Genomic DNA, 22,343 nt, shown 5'->3' with positions numbered 1-22,343 from the left:
TGGTGATGGTTTGACATTAAAATTGTTTAAAGGCGTTTAAACCATAAATATATTACTGCAAAACCAAACTAATAGTAGTAACATGTAGATTCCAATATCCTATAAATGCATTTGGTACTTCCATCCATTTATAATACCTTAATACCTATACAACATTATCTCAACCATTGATCTATTAATATAATAATAAGACGCAGTCATTATTTATTAAATGATATAAAATGATGCAAGATACAAGCGCATTCACAAGTCAATGCCATCATTTTTCTGTTTTTGAATAAAATATTTTAAAACTGACCTTTTTATCTATGGTATGGTATTATTGTTAATTATTGTGCTGATCAGCGTAACTTCGTCTGCATCACACTTACTTGACATTTATCATTATATTATTTCGCCAAAATTTCATAGTATTTTTTTAAATTATAACCCATGTGTTATTATGATGTATAAGCTTTGTTATTGTATAGTTTCATTAAAATCCATTTAGTACTTTTTGCGAGAAAGAGTAACAAACATTCATCTATACTCACAAACTTTCGCTTTTATAATATTAGTATGATCTTGTTAATTGTTATGTGTATATTAGTCAAAGGGTTTAATAAGATAAATCAAAGAGAATTTCGGTAGTAAAAGTCACGATAAGTATAGTACGGTATGGTGTCAGTAATGGCAGTAATTTTTTAATTTATTTTATTCACAACATTTACTGGCTTCTCGCTGGTTCTTGCTATTTTTTAACACATGGTAAACTATAGATATTGCCTTAGGTATCATCGATAGCTAATATAATACAGATAACGTTCACAAATATTACGTTTACCATATTTTCCTTAAATGAACTATATTTGCAATTAGTAATAGTGGATATTTATAATAATTTTGCACGGGAAGTTACGTTCCCATTGTAATATGTCATTTAAAGAAACCCACCTTTCAAAAATATTATAATTTCCCTAAGAGCAATAACTAAGGATTTAGGTATTGCTTTTAGTTATTATTTCAATATGGTTTCATTATTCATTAGTAAGGCATAGAAAAAAAGGAAATGAGTGGTCTTTTATCCATAGCAAAATTTCATGTTGTTTATAAAAAAAATATTTATTATGGGAGAACTAAACTTCACTATTTTACTTATATGAATACTAGTATATATATTAATACATTTAAGAAAAAAAAATATAATTTTGATGTCAATCTTAGATATGGTAATAAAAACGTAATAACCAACATAATATTTATGAATTATAAATATTAATATAAATAGTCATTAAAATAACTAAGTCTTATATTTGTCCCATTTTAACTTATGGTATTACTAATGAGTTACGACAGATACCGTATATAAATATGAATTACAAATTTTAAAGGGAAGACACTTCTGTAGAGATATTTTCTTTAGTCTTACTTTTTTATTTATTTTGCCTACTTCAGAAAATACTTTCAATCGCGAAAAATAGTATTTCATCGTCTGCCATAACGCAGCTTGCTTTACAAGTTTTATCACATTTGTAGTACTAACGGCCGTTAGTAAAGAATATAATAAAAAAAATTGTGTTATCGAAACGAACATGTAAAAATTAAATTTAGTTTTTTTTACTTATTTAATGGGAACCTTAACTTTAGAACAACTTTTTTCCTTAGACATTAATGAACCACTTCTTATTTTTGTAGGTATACCACTATAATCCTGACTACACATACCTAATACCAAACTGAATTCTCTTAGAAAAGTTGTTGCGTAAATATTACTCAAATTAACTATGACAATATAAAGAATTCTCTATATATCTATATATATACATATGTAATTTATTCTCTAGTACTACTTCTTTTGGTATTGTACAAGAGTTAAAAACAAAGAGATCTTGTGACATTTGTGTATAGATTATGCCTCTATATTCTCTGTTTTGCGCGACAGTTGACCATTACAAAATTAGGCATTAAATCGGGCATGTATACGATATTTATGTGTGTGTAAAAATATAAGCAATATATAAATTTCATTGCGATTTTATCCCAAAATGACCCATAAAACTGGCTATACCTATAATAGTTCTTTAATATAAAGCAGTGGCTTATAATGTATTACACACATAGGTGACCGCACGATAAACGCGTTGCGCATATTACGTAGGACAAACAAAGCAGAAGTCTTGTTTGAATACTAAATGAATGATAATAAGATAAAACAAACAAGATTAGACAGGCTGTGACTACCGTTTTTATTTATCACTAACTATGACCTGCGAGTTTGTGTGTGACCCGTCTGCTTTTTTAAAGAAAATGAACAACATAAAAGTGCAGAAAAGAATATACTGTATATAAATGGAATTATTTTTTATTTAGCACCATGAAATAATCATATTCTATTAATATTTTAAAGTAGCTGACCCCGCGAATGCCGTTCTGCCTCAAAATTAAATATGTCAAAGGATTTTTGAAGTTGACTTACGCAATAAATTTCAGAACGCACCCGAACAAGTTTTAGCGAGACTAACGAACAGCAATTCATTTATATATACATATATAATATATAGATCACTACTGAGAATCGAAAATACATATAGAAGATACATGAGAAAAAGTATTTCTGAGGGATCTTATCAACGTAATATAACCCAAATCAACGAATGCTAGAATTTTATCTATTTGTCTTCTCGTTTGTATGCTTATAGATTAGCATCTATGAAACATGTTATCCCATTTGAATGCCGTTTTCACTAATTTGATAAGCTTTACTGAAAAATCTGTGTTCTTTTGTTTATATTCTAATCACAAAATTACACATATATGCGTCGCGGGGAAAGTAAGCGAGAATTTTAGGTAAATATTTGTAATACGATAAAGAAGTCAAGTCAATCGCAATTCGAGTAACAAACCACAATAACGATATTGCCTTGATACGTCGCGTCGTAGTGGCTTCTCTTAACTCTACAGCATATTACAAAGCATTATCTCGACAAGATAAGCCATTTATCTAGAGTAGCCAAATATTTAATCTTAAACAATATATAAATTATTCTCAAGATTCTGTGGAGACTACTTGTCCAATATATATCAGTCAAGATATATATATATGAAGAGTAACATTTGATAATAAACAATAGATCTAGACACAAGTTACTGAGACAGTATCATCTAGCAACAAATTAAGCAGAATATACATAAATATTGTTATTACAAATGTATTATTCATTTTATATATAACAAAAAGACGAATATATATGTAACAATTATTTGTATTAAAGAGTATTGTATGTAAATATATACGAGTATATTAATATAAAGTATAAATATATATATGTACATTAACATGCAATGCTCATTAATACGACAGATAACATAATATTACATATACACAAATATTTGTAATTAAATAACTCAGAAGTAGAATTTAAATATACACTGGCAGCTCGTATGTTATCTATACATATAACAAAAATGTATCTGATTGCTGTCTCTATAGTATATGATTTTACTAACATACTAGAACCCAAAATAAGAATTATTCATGTTTTTATATATTGGGGGCTATTGCGTATTAATTTCAGAAATGAATTAACTGATTTGGATGCGATATTCACTATTGTAAGTTGTAATGTTACTAACATATGATACATCTGAAAATTATAACTATTCATATGCAAACTATATCATCATAAAAACATGAAATCTTATAATAACATTACTAATATTATGAACAAAAAGTTTTTTCATAAGATAAATGAACAAAATAAATGTTGTCTTTCGTGCAAAAACTACTAGACGAATTCGATAGGAATTTGGTACACAGTTAGTTTATAGTCGTTAGTTAGTTAGTTTTAATGTAGGGATTAATAATTTATATTGTCAGTTAGTTAAAATATTATTGAATAATCAACAAATGATTCTCTTTTTTCTATTGGTGGCCAGTAAATTCTAGGGTTCATTTCCTTAATAACTGAATATTGTATGATCCACCCACATCCGCTAACAGTATATACATATTATTTAAATTATTAACCGGGTATTTACATAGGCTAGTACAACCTAGTCGAAACGTCGAGAGAGGTAAATTTATTTGCCATAAAATTATTCGTGTTAAGACCTGGTTAATAATTTAAATAATGTATATTAAACACGAAAGTTTAAAAGTATATACATACATATATACCGACAATTAGTGGACGATAGAATGGTGACATCAAATCAGTCAGCCCATAATATAGAATTCTCCAGAAATTATCCACAATGGTTTCCTATAAAAGGGCCAATGGGGACTCCCTTATCAACAATCCCCTTACCTTGCTCTCTAAGGGTAATATAATTTCAAATACACTGCAAATTCGATGGTGGCCTTGAAAAATAGCGTTATGCTCTACATAATGCAAACAGAAAACCTCATTAACGAGATCTTCTTGCTCTTGGAAGAAAACAGAGGCTAAGGAATATAAGTATTTTAGCAACGCTATGTCATCCTCACAGTCACCGGAATCAACAACTTATGACTCTTTCTGAAGCGGAAAAACTCGGTCTTGTAATAGGACAGAACAAAGGATTTACAAATCGTTTCGTAATTGGTAATCATAGTAAAATATGGCCACGAGATTCACACCTATTTGCAACCTTACATTTATCATTATTATGAACGGTGAAACTATTATAATATAGCTGTGAGGGCCAAATGTTTACTTTATGTTGCGTCTATGTCAATAATTACACTATAGAATCTTGTAAAGTGATTTTAAATCCGTGGACTTACTATTTGAGTTCATATTTCATAATAATTTGAATGACGTTATTTTTTACATAGCAACGTTTGATCAGTAAAAAAAAAAGAATATAGCATCTCCGTTTAAAACAATTTAGCGTATGTACTATAAGTATACAGTTGAGCCAAATTTAGTTACAAAAATAACCTATATAGATAAGTTAGAAATATTATATTTCTAAATTAATTATTATGTACAAATCTTTTATGTACTATATGTACATAAAAGATATGTACACAATACATAAATCTCTACATTGTACATTTGTAAATAGGCACGACTGATCTCTTCATTCCTTCTTCCATTTACTAGAAGATAAATTAAATTTAAGACATTAATAATAGTAATAAACCACTGACCAGGGTTATTTATAAATGGTGTACTGACTCGAAACACAATACACCACTCTACTCCCATATTAGCATTTCACATTCAGTCAAAAAAATTAGCTAAGAAACAATATATTATTTATGAACAGAAACTACCAAATAGCATATGAATATAATCACTTTGTCTCTATTTCAGGTAACAATGAAGTTAAAATCTGAGCTATTGGTCCAGCCATCGGGCGAGATATGGAAGAAAATCAGGATTGATCTGAACGAGGACGTCAATACACGTGACCAGGACCTCGCCGCCATCAAGGAATGGCTGCGGAAGCAACCGCACCTGCCTGATGAATGGGGTAATATATCATTTGTAAATCGATTACTTAATCATTTAAAATTATTTTGTTAAATTTCATTAACTAGCATTTGTGAGAACACAAATATTCAGTGCAGTAACCTGACCACCATTACTGAAAGAATTGGATTAATAATCAGTATGGATACGTTATTTTACAATATATTATGTTATCTATACATATAACAAAACTGTAGAGATCGAATGTCTGCATATAGAAAAAAAACGTCAAAAGCCGGTCGAGAGGAATGTTAGAAGAAAAATAGAACACATCCAGATTTTCTAAAAAAAATTGTTTCTCTGTCTGTTTGTGAAATTTTGTATGGTGGTACCTTGAATCCCTGGTCAACATTTTAGATACTTTTAACTACGGAAAATTAAAGAATTCCAAATAAATTAAAAACAAAGTAAAATTCGCAACATAAAATTTCCTCTGTTTAGTTTAGGACTGTGATGGTAAGGGGATGGTGGCATATTAATTGTCCAGGATTATTATTATTAATATTAGTTTATACTATAAAAAGAAAAGAATGAATTATGTCATTTTGCGCAATTTATATTCATTGACCTTATCAAATCTATTGATTGAATAAAAAAAATATTCATCCACTTAAAAACATCGCATTTTAAACTTCCTCATTCTTGATCGATGCTATGACAAAGTACGACGCCATAACACGATAATAAAGTATTTCGATATAGTGTAAAATATATACTTTAAAATGCATCACCGTAATATAATTATGTAATTACCTATATGGGGAACGGAAAAAGATTGTTAGTAAAAGGTACTAGGACCTCGTTGCTAACAATTTGCATTCTCAGGTATAGATTGCTAGTAATTGTTATGTATTAATATTGATGGTAGTAGATAAATATATTTTTTCTGTACACCGTCACATACAGTTCTTTGCATCGGCCATTAATAAACCTCATTCCGTGATCGTCTGTCTTTCATTGAATACATTACATTGGCGCAGTCGGGTATTTTTAATAACCATACGTTTCTTTTACATTCAAAATGCCGATAGGAAAAATTGAGACTTTTGAAATTGGTGTTCATAACTGGGATGCATATTGTCGTCGTGTGAAACAGTTTATAACCCTAAATAGTATACCAGTGAATCTACATGTGGCTACTTTGGTGACCCACGTGGGTGTAACCTGTTACGAGTTAATGTGCGATCTCTGCGCACCGGAACTACCGGAAAACAAAAGTTTCGATGAATTGGTGAGAGTAGTGAGAAAACACTTAGAACCACAGCGGTCGGAGATTGCGGAACGACATATCTTTCGGCAAAGAAAGCAAAAGCAAGATGAGACAGTGTGTGATTATTTGCAAAATTTAAAGCGTCTGGCTAAAACTTGCAATTTCACGGAGACCGTTATGAACCCACTGGAGGTTAACTTGCGGGATCAATTCGTATCTGGTCTTTACAATGAGGACATGAGGTCCAGGCTGTTTGCCGAAAAGGATTTAAGTTACAATCGCGCCGTGGAACTGGCGCTTTCTCTGGAGGCAGCGGACAGGCACGCTATACAGGCGGGGTCCGGCGGCGGCGAAAGCAGAGGCGCAGCTGAGTCACTGCACAGCATAGCGGCGAGACGAGAGCGGCGCAGCGCGGTGTCGCCGGCATCGGGGCAGCCAGCGGTAGTACATCAGGCAGCCCGATGCTGGCGTTGCGGCCGCAACGGTCATTCAGCAGCGAGATGTCGTTACAAAAATTATTCTTGTGATCAGTGCGGTCAAAAAGGACATTTAAAAGTGGTGTGCCGTAAAAATACGCGTAAAAGTGACGGAAGTGACCCAAAGGAAATTAAGGAGCAACATTTTTTAGATGATTCAGGTGACAGCGAACTAGATTTTTATAATATAATTTGTAGCAATAATGACAGTCCTTATTACATTGATTTAAAGATTAATGATATAACAGTCAAGTTTGAAATAGACACGGGCAGTAAAATCTCTGTAATATCAAAAAATAATTATAATGAATTATTTTCTCACATTCCTATTCATAAAAAAGCTTTACGTTTAAAGTCATACGTAGGTAATATAATACAACCTATGGGCTATATACCGGTCGAGGTAACTTTTGACTCTAAGACTGAACTACTTGAATTATATATTATTGAAAACGGAGGCCCGCCTTTAATGGGTCGTACCTGGCTCCGTTGTTTACAATTGCAAAATGTTGTACAATGTTTTCACATAGCTGAGGAGACTTTAGTCAATAGTTTACATAAAGAATTCTCTGACGTATTTGCTGATGGTCTTGGGACATTTAAAACGCTAATTAATTTACAACTAAGTGATAAAACGCCAGTTTTTGTTAAGGCGCGCCCCCTTCCACTCGCTTTGAGGACGCCGGTCGAAAACGAACTTAAGCGGTTGTTACATGAAGGGGTTATTTATAAAGTGGACCGATCGGATTACGGTACACCGATCGTACCGGTTATAAAAAAAACGGTAACATCCGTATATGCGGAGATTATAAAATTACAATCAATCCTTTAATTAAAGACTTTCATTATCCATTGCCTCGCATAGAAGACATATTTGCTACACTGGCAGGGGGTGAACAGTTTACAAAATTGGATTTGTCCCATGCCTATCAGCAAATGGTACTTACAGAAGACTCACAGCCGATGACGGCTATCACCACACACATAGGGACATTTGTATATAAACGCGTTCCATTTGGTATTAAATGTATACCCGAAAATTTTCAAAAATCGATGGAGGAAACGTTGTGTGGCTTGCCGTGTACGGTTGTCTTTCAAGATGATATTTGCGTGACGGGTAAAGATAAAAATGACCATTTAAAAAACTTAAAAGCTGTCTTATTGTGTTTAAGAGACGCGGGATTACGAGTTAATCTATCAAAATGTGAATTTTTTAAAAATAATGTGACATATCTTGGGTATAAAATCGATAAAAACGGGCTACACACAGATAACAAAAAAGTGGAATCTATTGTGACCGCCCCCACCCCTACAAATGTAACGCAATTGAAAAGTTTTTTGGGGCTCGTTAATTTTTATTCTAAATTTTGTATAAATATTAGTCAAACTCTGAATCCCCTCTATAATCTATTAAAAAAAAACGTAAAATGGAATTGGACTAGGGAGTGTGAGCGCGCATTCGAAAATATAAAACAAAAACTGTGCAAAGCACCGGTATTAGCGCATTACGACGCTCGTTTGCCATTGATATTGTCTGTAGACAGCAGCACGTATGGACTGGGCGCCGTGCTTACTCACCGCTTCGCGGACGGCTCGGAGCGGTTAGTCAGCTGTGCATCGCGTACGCTCAATGCGGCCGAATCTAATTACTCACAGCTAGATAAAGAAGCCCTCGCTATCGTGTTCGGAGTCACTAAACATCATCAGTATCTTTACGGAAGACATTTTATATTACGTAGTGATCATAAGGCGTTAAGTTATATTTTCGGAAAAAATAAGGGTATTCCACAAACGGCCGCTAGCCGATTACAGAGGTATGCGGTAAAGCTTGCCGCTTACAACTTTAATATAGAATTTGTGACTTCTACAAAAAATATTTTTGCTGACTGTTTGTCAAGACTGCCATTAAAATTGATAAAAGAAAAACATAGTTCACAAATTAATAATCAAAAGAATAACTGTTACTTTTATTTTATTGAAGATCAATTACCTATTACTTTTCATGAAATAAAAGAGGCAACAAAAAAGGATTTTTTGTTAAACAAAATAATCGGTTATATTAAATTCGGGTGGCCAGATCGACTACAAAATGAAAACGAAAAACCATATTTTAATCGTAAAGAAAATTTATTTGTCGAACACGATTGTCTCGTTTGGGGTTATCGGGTAGTGATACCAGTCACTCTCCAATCACAGATGTTACAAGAGTTGCACAGCGGGCATATAGGCGTAGTTAAAATGAAACAATTATCACGTAATTACTTATGGTGGGATGGAATAGATGCTCACATAGAAAGCACCTGTCGCGACTGTGCCGCTTGTGCCGCACACCGCGACGCGCCGCCGGCAGCTCCTTTGCATTGTTGGAACTGGCCTGATCAACCGTGGGTTCGTCTTAATCTGGATTTCTTAGGTCCATATCGTAACAGTCACTACTTAGTCATAGTAGATGCTCACTCCAAGTGGATCGAAGTAGAAAAGGTAACGACTACTTCCGCACCAGTAGTAATATCAGTTTTGAGAAGACTATTTGCACGCTTCGAATACCAAAATGCTTGGTCAGTGACAACGGCCCCCGTTTTCTTCTGCGGAGTACCTAAATTATCTACAAAAAAACGGTATCAAACGTATTCTAGTAGCGCCATATCACCCATCCAGCAATGGAGCGGCAGAAAATGCGGTTCGTTCGGTTAAGAGAGTGCTCAAAAAAGCGACAGTAGAAAACAAAGATTATGACAGGGCATTGTCTGAATTTCTATTTACATACAGAAATACCGAACACTGTACCACAAAAAAAGAGCCGTCGGTGGCGCTCTTCGGGCGCAGGTTACGCGGCCGCCTGGACTTGCTGCGCCCCGACACGGGCGCCCTCGTGCGCGCCGCGCAGCACGCACAACAGGAACGCCGCGGCGGCACCGCGCGGGAAGCCAGCCCCGGCGACGCCGTCTACGTCAGGGATTACTCCACGCCGAGCGTCAAGTGGAAGGAGGGGGTGGTTACGGAGCGAACGGGCCCGGTGTCATATGTAGTCAAAACGAACAACAACGATCGTCCTATCAGGAGACATATAGATCAGATCATAAATAAACAACCTTTAAGAAAATCACGACATTCTTTAGGCGCAGCGTCGGACATGTCGAGACCGCAGGTAACGAAGGGAAACGAAGACACCGCTAACGAGTGTCGAAACGATTCGTTCGCGACGGGAATGGACCCCGAGCCGGTCATTAGGTCAGACGATCAGTCGCAAGGTTCGCAGTCGGCAGCGACGTGTATGGATACCCGGTCGGCAGACAACGGCAATGGCAAAGAGCGTATCGGTAATCAAAACGATAAAAACAATGTTATAAATAATGTCACTAAGCCCACTACTCCCTATGCCATGAAATTGAGACCCCGTAAATAACGAATAACTTTATATTGTTTGTTATTCAGTGTACCTATACTTTATAGTTTTTATTAGTAACTTTTACACAGTGTAGTAAGCCGTAATAAGTCATTTGTAATAAAAGTACATCTTTATAATTGTTCTATATGTATTATATGCAACCGGTTTTTGTATAATATCCACCTTTCATTTATTTTATATAATTATTTAATATTGCACATGTCCGCCATATTTGTCATGAGTCATCAGTGTGTAGGTATGTGCACTCATATTTAAATTATTATAAAAGAATTATGCCCGTAAAAAGTTGTGCATGCATGGTATGTTTTCACACCTAGTTAAGTTAAGTATACAGTGACAAGGTTGTATTTATGTGTTTATCAGCAGATCTTTCTTTTTATTTATCGTATTGTTCTAGTATTAGGCGAGGAAAGTGTTATGTATTAATATTGATGGTAGTAGATAAATATATTTTTTCTGTACACCGTCACATACAGTTCTTTGCATTGGCCATTAATAAACCTCATTCCGTGATCGTCTGTCTTTCATTGAATACATTACAGTAATGTTCCCTCTAATAACTAGCATGGTTAATTCCAAATGATTTTCATCACGATGAGCTGACAGACCTGACCTAAATCTCATCTCATCATCTAGTACTGGTGCCCCGCCAGCGTATACCTACGTTAGCGCAGGCGGGTGCACCATTCCATTATAATCCATAAAAAAGTCTAATTGCCGAATTTGTACTAACACTTCTTAGGCATGTGGAATAGTAAATTGCATTAACAAAAGTAACAATACTCAACTTAAGAAGGCATTAAATTAATTAGATATGCACTATACAAAGAGAATCTGTATTGATAGACATCAGTAAAAATGTATTCAGTTGTGTCTCCTATCAGCATTTTTTTTAAATAATACCAGTAATCATAAATAATTAATATCCCTGGACAATTAACACAGTGCCATCTAGTCCCACAGTAAGCAGTACTTGTGTTATGGGTACTAGACAACTGATATAAATACTTAGATATTATTATTTTTTTTAAATACATACATAATATAAATAGAAAACACCCAGAGTGATACCATTTTACTCATGAATACAACTGTTTGCACCGTGCGAGGAATCGAACCTGCGACCACCAGAAGTAAAGCGGTATACTAAACCGCTATACCACAGAAGGTCGAGTATATTGAAAATAAAACTCCTGTTTGCCAAAAAGCAATTTCTTTAAATATACAAAATGACACACGTGGATATGGATAAAAAATTATCAAATATAACCTTACGCTGTTGAAGTCGGGTAATGATCATAAAGCACGAATAAAAAACAAACATGACTTGAATCACGTGACTATTTCACTTAACCGCACAGTGATGTTGCTAAACCGTATTGCAAAAGAATATAACTATTTGCACATACAGTATTCATCTTAAATCAATGTCAAGGTCCTGGTAAAATACAGTCATTTTCAACCGACTTCAAAGAAAGAGAAACAAGTACAATCGACTGTATTTTATTACTTTGTTAGTCATCTAAAATTTATTTCAACGTTTAATCTTTTTTCTATTTGAAAGCTGGGGGTCTCATCAGTGTGTGTCATATATACTCGTAAATTTGATCTAGAAATGACTAGTAGTTCTTAATTTAGACTGAAGTCAGTTTTGTTGTGGCCTGAACGAGGTTAACTTACATATTATCTCATCTGTGGTCATGCCTTACTTTTTTTTCGGTACCATATATACTTGTCACTTATTTTTAGCATGCCACTTTAGTGCTTGGTGAAAGTTGACCAGTTCATGAATGTCGTGTTGTTTTACAGTAAATTTTACGACCGATCACCTCTCTCTACATTTATACGGTTAAATCTGAAGGTAATTTTAAAAATAATCTATAGTCTGATTATGTACTGCAACCACTGTATGCATACAGTAGCCAGTATTTACATGTTAATATTTAAAATGAAAAAGCATGTATATCTGTTTTTTCATGTTTCATGTTTTGTGAAACAATTTCATGACTAAACGGCTGCACTTTTTAATCAAATTTGGTATGAAACTAAATTGTAAAACGACGAGGACCATAGGCTACCTTTAATCTAAAAAAAACAGACGTAGCAGCGTGGAAGAAAAAAGAATATGACATATATATAACAACTAATAGAGCACAAAAGCAGATGTAGAAACGTGAAAGAAGAAAGAACTTATTATATAAGTAATATATATAGCACCTAATACATCACAAAAATTATGTTGAGAAGGGAAAAGCCTGGTGTAATCATAAAAAAAACCTCGTCTTCATACTCGTCCCATCATCTTCCACTGTACACCGTTAGCGCAAGTGGGTGGGCTATTCTATAATTATTCATTAAAACAACCATATCCGTACTTACCCACTACACTTAATTATACAAAATAAATATGAAACGAGTTCAATAAGGACGCTAACAAGTGAAAGCTGTCGAGAAAACAAAATTGATCGCGTTTACACTCAACTCTTATTATTCTCCAATGAGTACTGAAGGACATTGACCTACTCATACATATCGAATAAGAATAATCGGTTGATAGTAATGTGGAATCATTCAAATTTTATTTTATCTAGTAAAAATGACCAACTAGAAATGATCAACAGTATTAGTATAATTCGGGAAAAAACGGTCTTTGTATCCTTAAACCTGAGGACTATTCACTCTTCAGGTATCAATCTTGCACTAACTATAGATAACATAAACTCCATTTTTATCTATATAATAGAATTGAAAAATAAAACGATAAAGTAAAAATCATTAATTTTTAATTTATATTTTTTTATGATATTACACCACAATTATCATATTAAATGATGTATAAAGCTTCATTATTTTTTAAATTAAACTATTAATTACTCAGTAAACTATTTACAGTTAAATCTAAAACTTTTAACTATTTTTTTAATTGAACTTGTAAGTTTTACCTAATTAAGTCAGTGGTATAATGCTACATATATTGTGATATGAGTTTGTTAGAAACATAGCATATAACATATACATGGTCTGGTAATATCTGGGAAAAAGGCTAACTAATATATTTTTTTAATTTCCTCTGTGTACAATAAACACTATATTTTCATCTCCAAATATTAAAAGATGAGGTATTGACAACTGACCAATTGAACATACTTTTGAAGAGTCGACACTATGCACGGATTCATATAAGTCTTTATATGAATCCGTGCAAACACATTGTATAAAATTCATATTGTATGAAATGTGAATATAAAATTCATACAAAAATAACATAAATATACATGTCATTGTTTTGTTCTAAATGACGCGAACCTAACATGTATGATTGGGCAAATTAGTGATTGATTGTAATATTGATCACAATATATTTATCAAAGAGTCGTAAGTCTTTGTTACAAAAATACTAAGTACTCATCACAATCGTAATCATTGTTTAAAATTATTTCCGTATATTGTAACGGGTTATTGTTTCTTACTTATGAAATATGTATTTAAGACCGATCTTGACCGATACCATAAAACTATTCAATTTATATTTCTGACAAATTTTCCAGCGATGGAAACACCAATATACAAACTATAAATTATTTCAAGAAAAAGCCGCTTACGTTCTTCAATCTAAGTACCCTAAACATGTATGTAAGTTAGCCACAGTTGTAATACCTCTGACTGTACTATTTGAGATTAAAGTGTTTTTGTCATATGTATATGTTAACATTTGCTATGGCTTTTCCTTATTTCACTCTAACACTTTCTATCATACAATTCTCACATTACAACGACGCATCACAAAGTAAATAAACACAATATTACAAACTCGAATTGCCACTTTTACTTTGCAGGTTGTATGAAGCGCTCTTATCTTTACTACTTTCATTTTCAACTGACTTTAAAAAAGAGGATGTTCATATTTACATAATAAGAATCAAAATATATAAATAAAGAATATACATTCAAAGGAGATTTAATTTAAGTCTGTTCAAAGTATAGCAGAGTACACTACCACTATATTATCCAATTGTATTTTTGTTTATGTGTGTTACTCACCTTTTTAGTTTTTTGTACGTAAACTAGTATAATAATATTTTAATTTGAAAGCTGATGTTTCTTATAAATTTGATCAAGAACTCACCAAAGTAGTTTTCAAGTTATTACACATTACAACTGAAACTTGGCTATTAAAGCTACTGAAATAAGGGATATAGTTATACCCATACAGTCTTTTATAATGTAGAAATAGAAATAGCCTTTATTCAAATAATTTTAATACAAGCTTTTTAATACAAGAAGAATTTGCCAAAACTTTCGTTTGCTTTTTAAATTAATGTTGTACAGGTTTACATTTTTAAAAATCTTTTGTGAATGTGAAGAGAAGCTGCCAAAAGGCAAAGCTAACTTAAGTAAATAGTTACGTGAGTAACAAAATAAATCTTCACATTATAAGTCTACTAAGTCTATGTTACTATTTGAAATATTCTACTTTATAAAAATATTTTTTCGAATCAGTGCAGTAGTTTCCAGAGTGTACTTTCCTCATAACAAAATCCGTTTCTCTCTCGTTATAATACAGATTATTTTTTCTTGTTTTCACAGAGGAACGTGCACTAATGACGTTCTTAAGAGGTAGCAGTTTTTCCCTGGAAAAGTGCAAGAGAAAACTGGATATGTACTTCACAATGCGCGCGGCCTGTCCAGAATTCTTTACGAACAGAGACGCCACAAGCCCAGAACTTAATGAAATCCTCACTAACAAAATGTAAGTTTATCTTATGATTGTATCTATAAAAAAAGTAATTTTAAGCTTGGTAATTTTTGTAGGGGCCTGGATGAAAATAAAGATTTATAAGAATAATCGAAATATGTTCATGTGGGTATATTATTGCCAACATTTAATATTAAACTGATACTATGTCCTGTAGGTATTTAGTGCCATCTCAAACACCACAATTTTGTCATTACATTACATGAAAGCGTATTTTTTTCTATTGATATGTACCTATATGAATACTTATTTCTGACTAACTCTCCGGCGAAAGAAATGACAATCAATCAGAAAGACTTAACCCTAATAAACTTGTTAAATGTTGCTCAAATTTAACTACTTCGTTCATCACAGCATTAACAGTTGATAATGCCACTGTCAACCCCATCTCGGACTACCGTCGTGAGCGTATATATGTATGCATGTGACCTTTATATTCATGTATCCAATCCATATACCTCGACCTTTGTTTCATGGTCAGGATGACTTCGAATCATTGTTGTTTAATTGTCATTTGCAATTATGCAACTCGACAATTAGTTGCTACTTTTTAACACTTAACACTAGGTCATTATTAACTGCTACTCAATGACGTTTGTCGCGTGGCTACCGCTTAATTCTTGGTTTTCATAAATTTCAATAATATGATGAATATAGTTACATATTATACGATAATGGTTCACACCAGAGAAGCAGTTAATTATGTATAAAAATTCTCTAATAACAACTCAAAACTCTAAATGCAATGCTAATTAAATATATTAAATAATTGAATGATAAATATTGATTCTCAATATAAATATTGACTATCATAGCTTCGTAAATTACCGTGACAGGATTATGTATTGTTTATGTAATATAAACTTGTTTTTTCACAGACAAGGTCCTCCACTGTCAGGTATTACGCCTAATGGAAGAAGAGTCACCATATGCAGAGGTTGGTTCTTTTTAATAATTAATTCTAAATTATACCTTCTTGAACCACAGTATGTATTCTATACATATAGAATATTGTACATTTGTTTAGATACTGAAGAATCTACATTTTTAATGGCATGATGCACCCGTCTGCGCTTTACGATAAGCGCTGGCGGGGCACCAGAGAAAGATGGATACAGGATGAAATTAGGTCATTTCGCTCTTTTTGGCGAATTCACTAAGAATTAACCGCAATAGTAACAAAAAGGTTTGATATTTTCATACTTTTTACCGTATAAATATTTTTTTATTTACATAAACAGCGTCATGAATGAGTCTCTAGATATCTCTCATATATTCTTGAGGACTAAGATCCTTCTATTCTTCTTATTTGTCCTCTATATTCTCTAGATCCTTCTATATTTCTCGCTTAAAAGCGGAATTACCGTCAAACGGTAAGTATTAATCACTATGCAAGTTATATAGTGTAAAACTTACTGTTTGACGGTAAAAATTGCTATCCAGACGTTTACCATCATGAAAATACTAATAAAAGAAATAGAAGAAGCATACAGCTTGGAGACAAAAATAGGTGAGAAATAAAAACTATCTGCAGAAAGTGCAACATAGGTCATTGTACTCTCCTATGGCCATCTACGTATAGTACCGGTAGGCTCAGCTTGCCAAACTGGTTCCGTTGCATTCACACTACGTCGTGTTTCTTTTTGAAAAATGTCATTTGCTATAGAGGTGCGCTCATTTGAGTAAAGATCAAGGGATTTATGCAATAAGGAAATGCCCATTTCCTGTAGTGTGTACAAGGTAAAATCACTTTCTAGATTGACTTCTTTAAATTAAGAAAACTGGTTTTTTAAAAGGATAAAAAGTAACACAAGTGGATATCCATTTTTATAGCACAGTTTGTGGCCCACTTCTAGATAGCTATCCACACTATCCTAAAATTGGTAATCCTTTATATTACCACGAAAGTGATCTAAATCAACGACTCCATCTTCGCTTTGGTCTAGCACAATATCGAAATGCATCGCATATCTGATATGTAATATGAGATAATTTCGGTCCATTTCTGCGAATGGATTCCATTCTAATTTATTTCTATTCTATATATATTGATATTATACTGTACTATTAATCATAATCTAATATTGTTATAGATTAAATATTAAGGTAGAGAAATATAACTGCGTAACAGAATAATCTACCATATCCGCTGCTCTTCATTTTAGTCACGATAATGACCGTTGAAACGTTATGGTAATTTCATTACTAAAAAATGAATCAACATCATCACCTTACCGTAGTTGACTGTTGAAAATAGGCCTGCCCTTAGACACTTCATAAAGCGTGAACTCCAGGCCTTCGCATTATCTTATTACCTACTACAGGGAGGGTAGTCGGTAGTAACTGCAGTATTTCGTCGCTCTATGTAGCCAGTAACTGTAGGTCGTCCTAAATTATGATTAGCGATTTGGAGCTTATCTGTCTATAAACCATATTCAAATCGTCTGCTACTCTTTAAGCCCAATTTACGCTCAGCCCGAGTGGGCACGGAAGTTAGAACGTAAGTGAGCTGCGCGAGTGTGTAAACACGATACTTCCCATGCCATTGACGCTGCCACTCGCACTGCCCGGCGCTTCCTCATTTGTCGGTTATTCGTGCGCGAGTCAAAGGACTGGCAGAGCGAGTGGCAGCGTGTGATTACATTCAGCCCGGTCACTCGGTTGTCGCCCAGCAATATTTCCGGCAGCGCGGGTGGCAGGGGAAGCGTCTGAATGTAACCGTAGCATAATGTTATTATATATGTGTTAATTTTTATTTTCAGGTAGTCACCCTAACTTAGACTCTCAAGAAATAACAGACACTCTTAAACTAGCTTTGATGATTGGTGACATTCGGCTATTGGAGGAATTGGAAGGAGTCTCCGGAGATGTGTATGTACTGGATGCTGCCGTGCTGGGACCCAGTTTGTTGGCTAAATTGTCCCCTTCTACCATTAAAAAGTTCATGATCTGTGTACAGGTTGGTTTACAACTTATAAAATTTATCACATTAATATAATACTAGCCCCTGATGCTGCACATGTTACCAACTAACAATGGAGCTGTTCTTTTTTAAAAATTGATTACATATTTTATATGATACGTTAAAAAACCGAAGTTAAAAAGGGAGGTTTTTATAATACATACCGTCACCGATGCTTTAGTCAAGTACCTTAGGGTATTGCGTATACTTGACAGGCCCATATTTCGCAGAGTATATTCAGAACTAACGTAGCAGAAGCGAGACTACCGCTTCTTGGATTCTTTTTTAAAGTTCTTTATAATATAATATTATAACTAGCTGGCCGTCATACGTTGTTTAGTTGTATAAATTATTTATTAGGTAGGATTTTATACTTAGACTTATCACCTAATTGTATAAAAAAATACCTATTCCCAGATCTACCAAATATATGCCTACAACGGCCAAAATGAAAGTCTAAATGCAGTCTATGCCACGAGATTTTTATGAATGTATTAGATATTCGATTATATGATATTTAACTTGATTTTGTATTCTTAGGAGGCGTATCCTGTAAAATTGAAGGAGGTCCATATTGTAAACACATCGCCCATAGTAGAGACATTCCTGAACTTTGTAAAACCATTCCTCAAAGAAAAAATCAGGAAACGGGTAAGTTGTTTATATTATAAAAACTCTACTTTATCTTTAAAAACTAAAATACTATTTCTGTTATCGAAGATTTCGTTTTAAGAAAAGTCCAATTCTGTTTCTGGATTTTAAGTATTAATTTTAAACATTAATTAATTATTCTTATAACTCGGTATGATCTCTACACATATAGAATTGAAATACATTCTGACGTAATGGCAAAATTTTAATATTTGATTTCCTTTGATTTGAAGGAAGAGATTTTTGTATACCAGTGTTTGTTCAAAGTCAACGGCATCTGTACTACCGTATATTTATTTTATTGTCAAGTGTGTATGATATTCAGAGGGCAGAATTTTTAAGGCTATAATTGAATATAGAATTGGGTATACCTTAGTTAGGGTTGCAAACCCAAATATAAAAAAACAGTATTTTAAGTTAAAAAAACCAGGACTCTCCAGTTTAAAAACATAATGCAGTAATAGTGTTGCAATAGTTATATTAATATGTAGTAAAATTCAAGTATTTAATATAATGAGGTTTTTAATAATAAGTATTTGACATAATTATACTGTTTAAAATCAGTAAATAAGAGGCGCAAATATTTAAAAAATCCAGAACGCTGCCAAATAACCATTCAGGACTTCTCAGGACACTTCAACAACTAGGACATGTCCTGGGAAAACAGGACGTTGTCAACTCTTACCTAAGTGTACATTAAAACTATATTATTCAAGTTCTTATACTTATTTACTTTGAATATAATAATTATGTTCAATTCATTAATTTCAGATATTCATCCACAAAGATGTGAAGGATCTATACAAGTATGTGCCGCAAGATATGCTGCCTGCAGAGTACGGCGGCACTTGTAGCACCATGGGCGATATACATGGTAAAGTTATCATATTATGATACTAGCTGTTACCCGCAACTTGATCCGAGTGAATTTTTTTTTTATTCATTAAAATAAATATAAGTATCCTACGTTACTTATAAAGTTATAACATTAACCAACAACAAATTAACCTCATAACATTAGCTATCTGCAAGTGAAAATCTCGTTAAATCTAAAAAAAAGACAGATATTTCATACGTATTTAGTGAAAAGCTGTTAATTTGAAATTACACATCAATTTTATTTATATGCATATATTGTAACAAAAATTAGGAATATGCTTCCTCTATTATATACATACTAGCAGAATTGGCATATGTCATTCTACCTAGAAAAACAGCGCTGAACCGCTAAGTACACCACTAAATATATGAACACAAAATTTCATCGAAATCGATTCATCTGTTTAGGAAGAATTAGGTGGTGAACATATATACAGAAGAATTATATATAAATAAGGATGGTATATGTATACTTTTTGTATAGTTTTTTAACTTTACCGTTTGAATGTTCAAATATTATCATCATACATCCTGAAAATTACATGCACCAAAATATAATTAGTTACATAAATACAGCTTTTCAAAAGTGATATAAGTTCAATAACAATAATAATATAATTTATTGTTTTTTAATTACAGAACAATGGACTTGCAAGCTGAAAGAATATCGTGATTGGTTCGCTGCACAGGAGTCCGTGAAAGCAAACGAATCTCTGCGACCGGGCCGGCCGACCAACTACGACGAACTATTTGGGATAGACGGCTCGTTCAGGCAACTCACGATCGACTGACCACAAAGTCTACTCGGCTCATATTGTGATACTGATTTAGATTCTATTACTTTTATAAATTAGGTTGAAATTAATGTTAATTAAAAATGTACTCATAATAATTAAGTCTATACGACCGTACATTCCGAAAACAATTGTTTATAATTCGTCATATCGATCAAGCCGAAAGTTTATAATATTAGGTATTCATAAAACATTTTATTACAATTTTTTGACAACCTCGGTAGTTTAGCAGTTTAGCGCACCGCTTTACTTCCGGTGGTGGTGGGTTTGATTCTTCACACGATGCAAACATTTTGTATTCTTGAGTACAATTGTTTGTATTGGTCTGGTTATGTTTTCTATGTATGTTATGAATATATTTAAGTATTTGTATCAGTTTCCTAGTAACCATCAAACAAGCTCTGCTTTCCTTGAGACTAGATGGCGCTGTATGAGTTGTCCTTATTGAGAAAACTGAATATTTTATTTCTTAGAAACTAAATGGAATATTCTAAATAAAATTAAATTCTTCATACAAAATGTTATTTAATATAAAAAAATTACTTTAGTTTAATGCATTGAGTTATATTTATAACTTATAAAAAGTGTTTAACTATTTAAATATAAATATGGAAACGTAATAAATATTCAAACTTCATCAATTTGTCTAGGACAGTTTGTCAGTTACGTAATTTTAGTCCACAAATCCTGAGTGAGGAATATGTGACTGACACGTCGCAATGAAATATTCTGCAATGCAACGAAAGACCATAATATATTAGATATTGACCTAACCTTAGGTAATATATAAATACTAGTGTCTATCAATTTGCGATACTATAACAATATAAGTATTGTATGAAACCGTGTTTTATAGTGTTGAATATTAATTAGACAATTATGCAGGCAGCATATAGGTATATATTTACATGTTTTTGTATAAAAATATCTGAGCTCTTCGTTAGTAATATTCCTATTATTAAACAAAAATATAACCTGTAACGTTTTCATAAAAAAATGTTTGAACAGTATCACACATGAATTAAAAATTAATGTTAAATAATTTTAATTGAGGCGGGATTCCAAATGCGAATAAAACATACAAAATTAATCTATGCAAACAATTACTTGCAAGTACTCTGTGCCGCGAACATAATATAGTTACACGGATTCATGCAAAAAATATTTTGTTCCTAAAGACGCACGCCTGGTATCTAAATTAACAGCCAAGGATAAGCATAGAAACAAAAGAGGTTAATAAATGTACACATAATTATTTATATACATTTAATTATTAAGTAACTAGCTTTGGGATTTTTTATTATAATCACAATATATATAATCTATATCCCTTCTGAACTCGTTAAATAAAAATACAAGTTCAATTATGTAATCTCTATTTTCAAGAATGTTTGAAAATAGAATCTCTCTGATCTTTTAATATAATCTATACTTAATACAGATGACAATAATAAATGAAGTGTATCAAAAATCCACAGTTACGTGTATAGGGATATTTATATGAATCCTTCTTTGGATTCGATTGAATGTGCCTTATATAAGATTAGAATATATTTAAAGCAAAATATTATTAACATTGTATGGTAAAATTGATATTAGGGTAACAGTAATATGATTATTTTGATAGTATTAATAATATAGATTTTATATACAGTAAAATAATATTGAATACTCTTTACGTTGCGATCTATATTTTTTTTTTGTGACAAAGACAACTTTTTATTTGTTTTAGTTTTAAGCTCTATATTATTTAAATATAGACTATGTT

The 22,343-nt window shown here is 32.7% G+C and overlaps 1 protein-coding gene across 1 annotated transcript; it reads left to right on the top strand.

Moving 5' to 3' along the window:
- The first annotated feature begins 5,282 nt into the window (after positions 1–5,282).
- Positions 5,283–20,655, top strand: LOC131845170 (alpha-tocopherol transfer protein-like). The gene is made up of 7 exons (XM_059194207.1): positions 5,283–5,439; positions 15,121–15,283; positions 16,168–16,226; positions 18,052–18,248; positions 18,792–18,902; positions 19,674–19,776; positions 20,421–20,655. The coding sequence occupies exons 1-7, from the start codon at positions 5,286–5,288 to the stop codon at positions 20,570–20,572; spliced, it is 939 nt and encodes a 312-aa protein (XP_059050190.1). The 5' UTR covers positions 5,283–5,285; the 3' UTR covers positions 20,573–20,655.
- The last annotated feature ends 1,688 nt before the right edge of the window (positions 20,656–22,343 follow it).

This window comes from Achroia grisella, unplaced genomic scaffold, assembly GCF_030625045.1.
Source record: "Achroia grisella isolate CSIRO2021 unplaced genomic scaffold, CSIRO_AGI_Agris_v1 utg109, whole genome shotgun sequence".
NCBI classification, from domain to species: domain Eukaryota; kingdom Metazoa; phylum Arthropoda; class Insecta; order Lepidoptera; family Pyralidae; genus Achroia; species Achroia grisella.
Note: the sequence above shows the minus strand (reverse complement) of the source record. Positions and strands in the feature narration are given on the sequence as shown.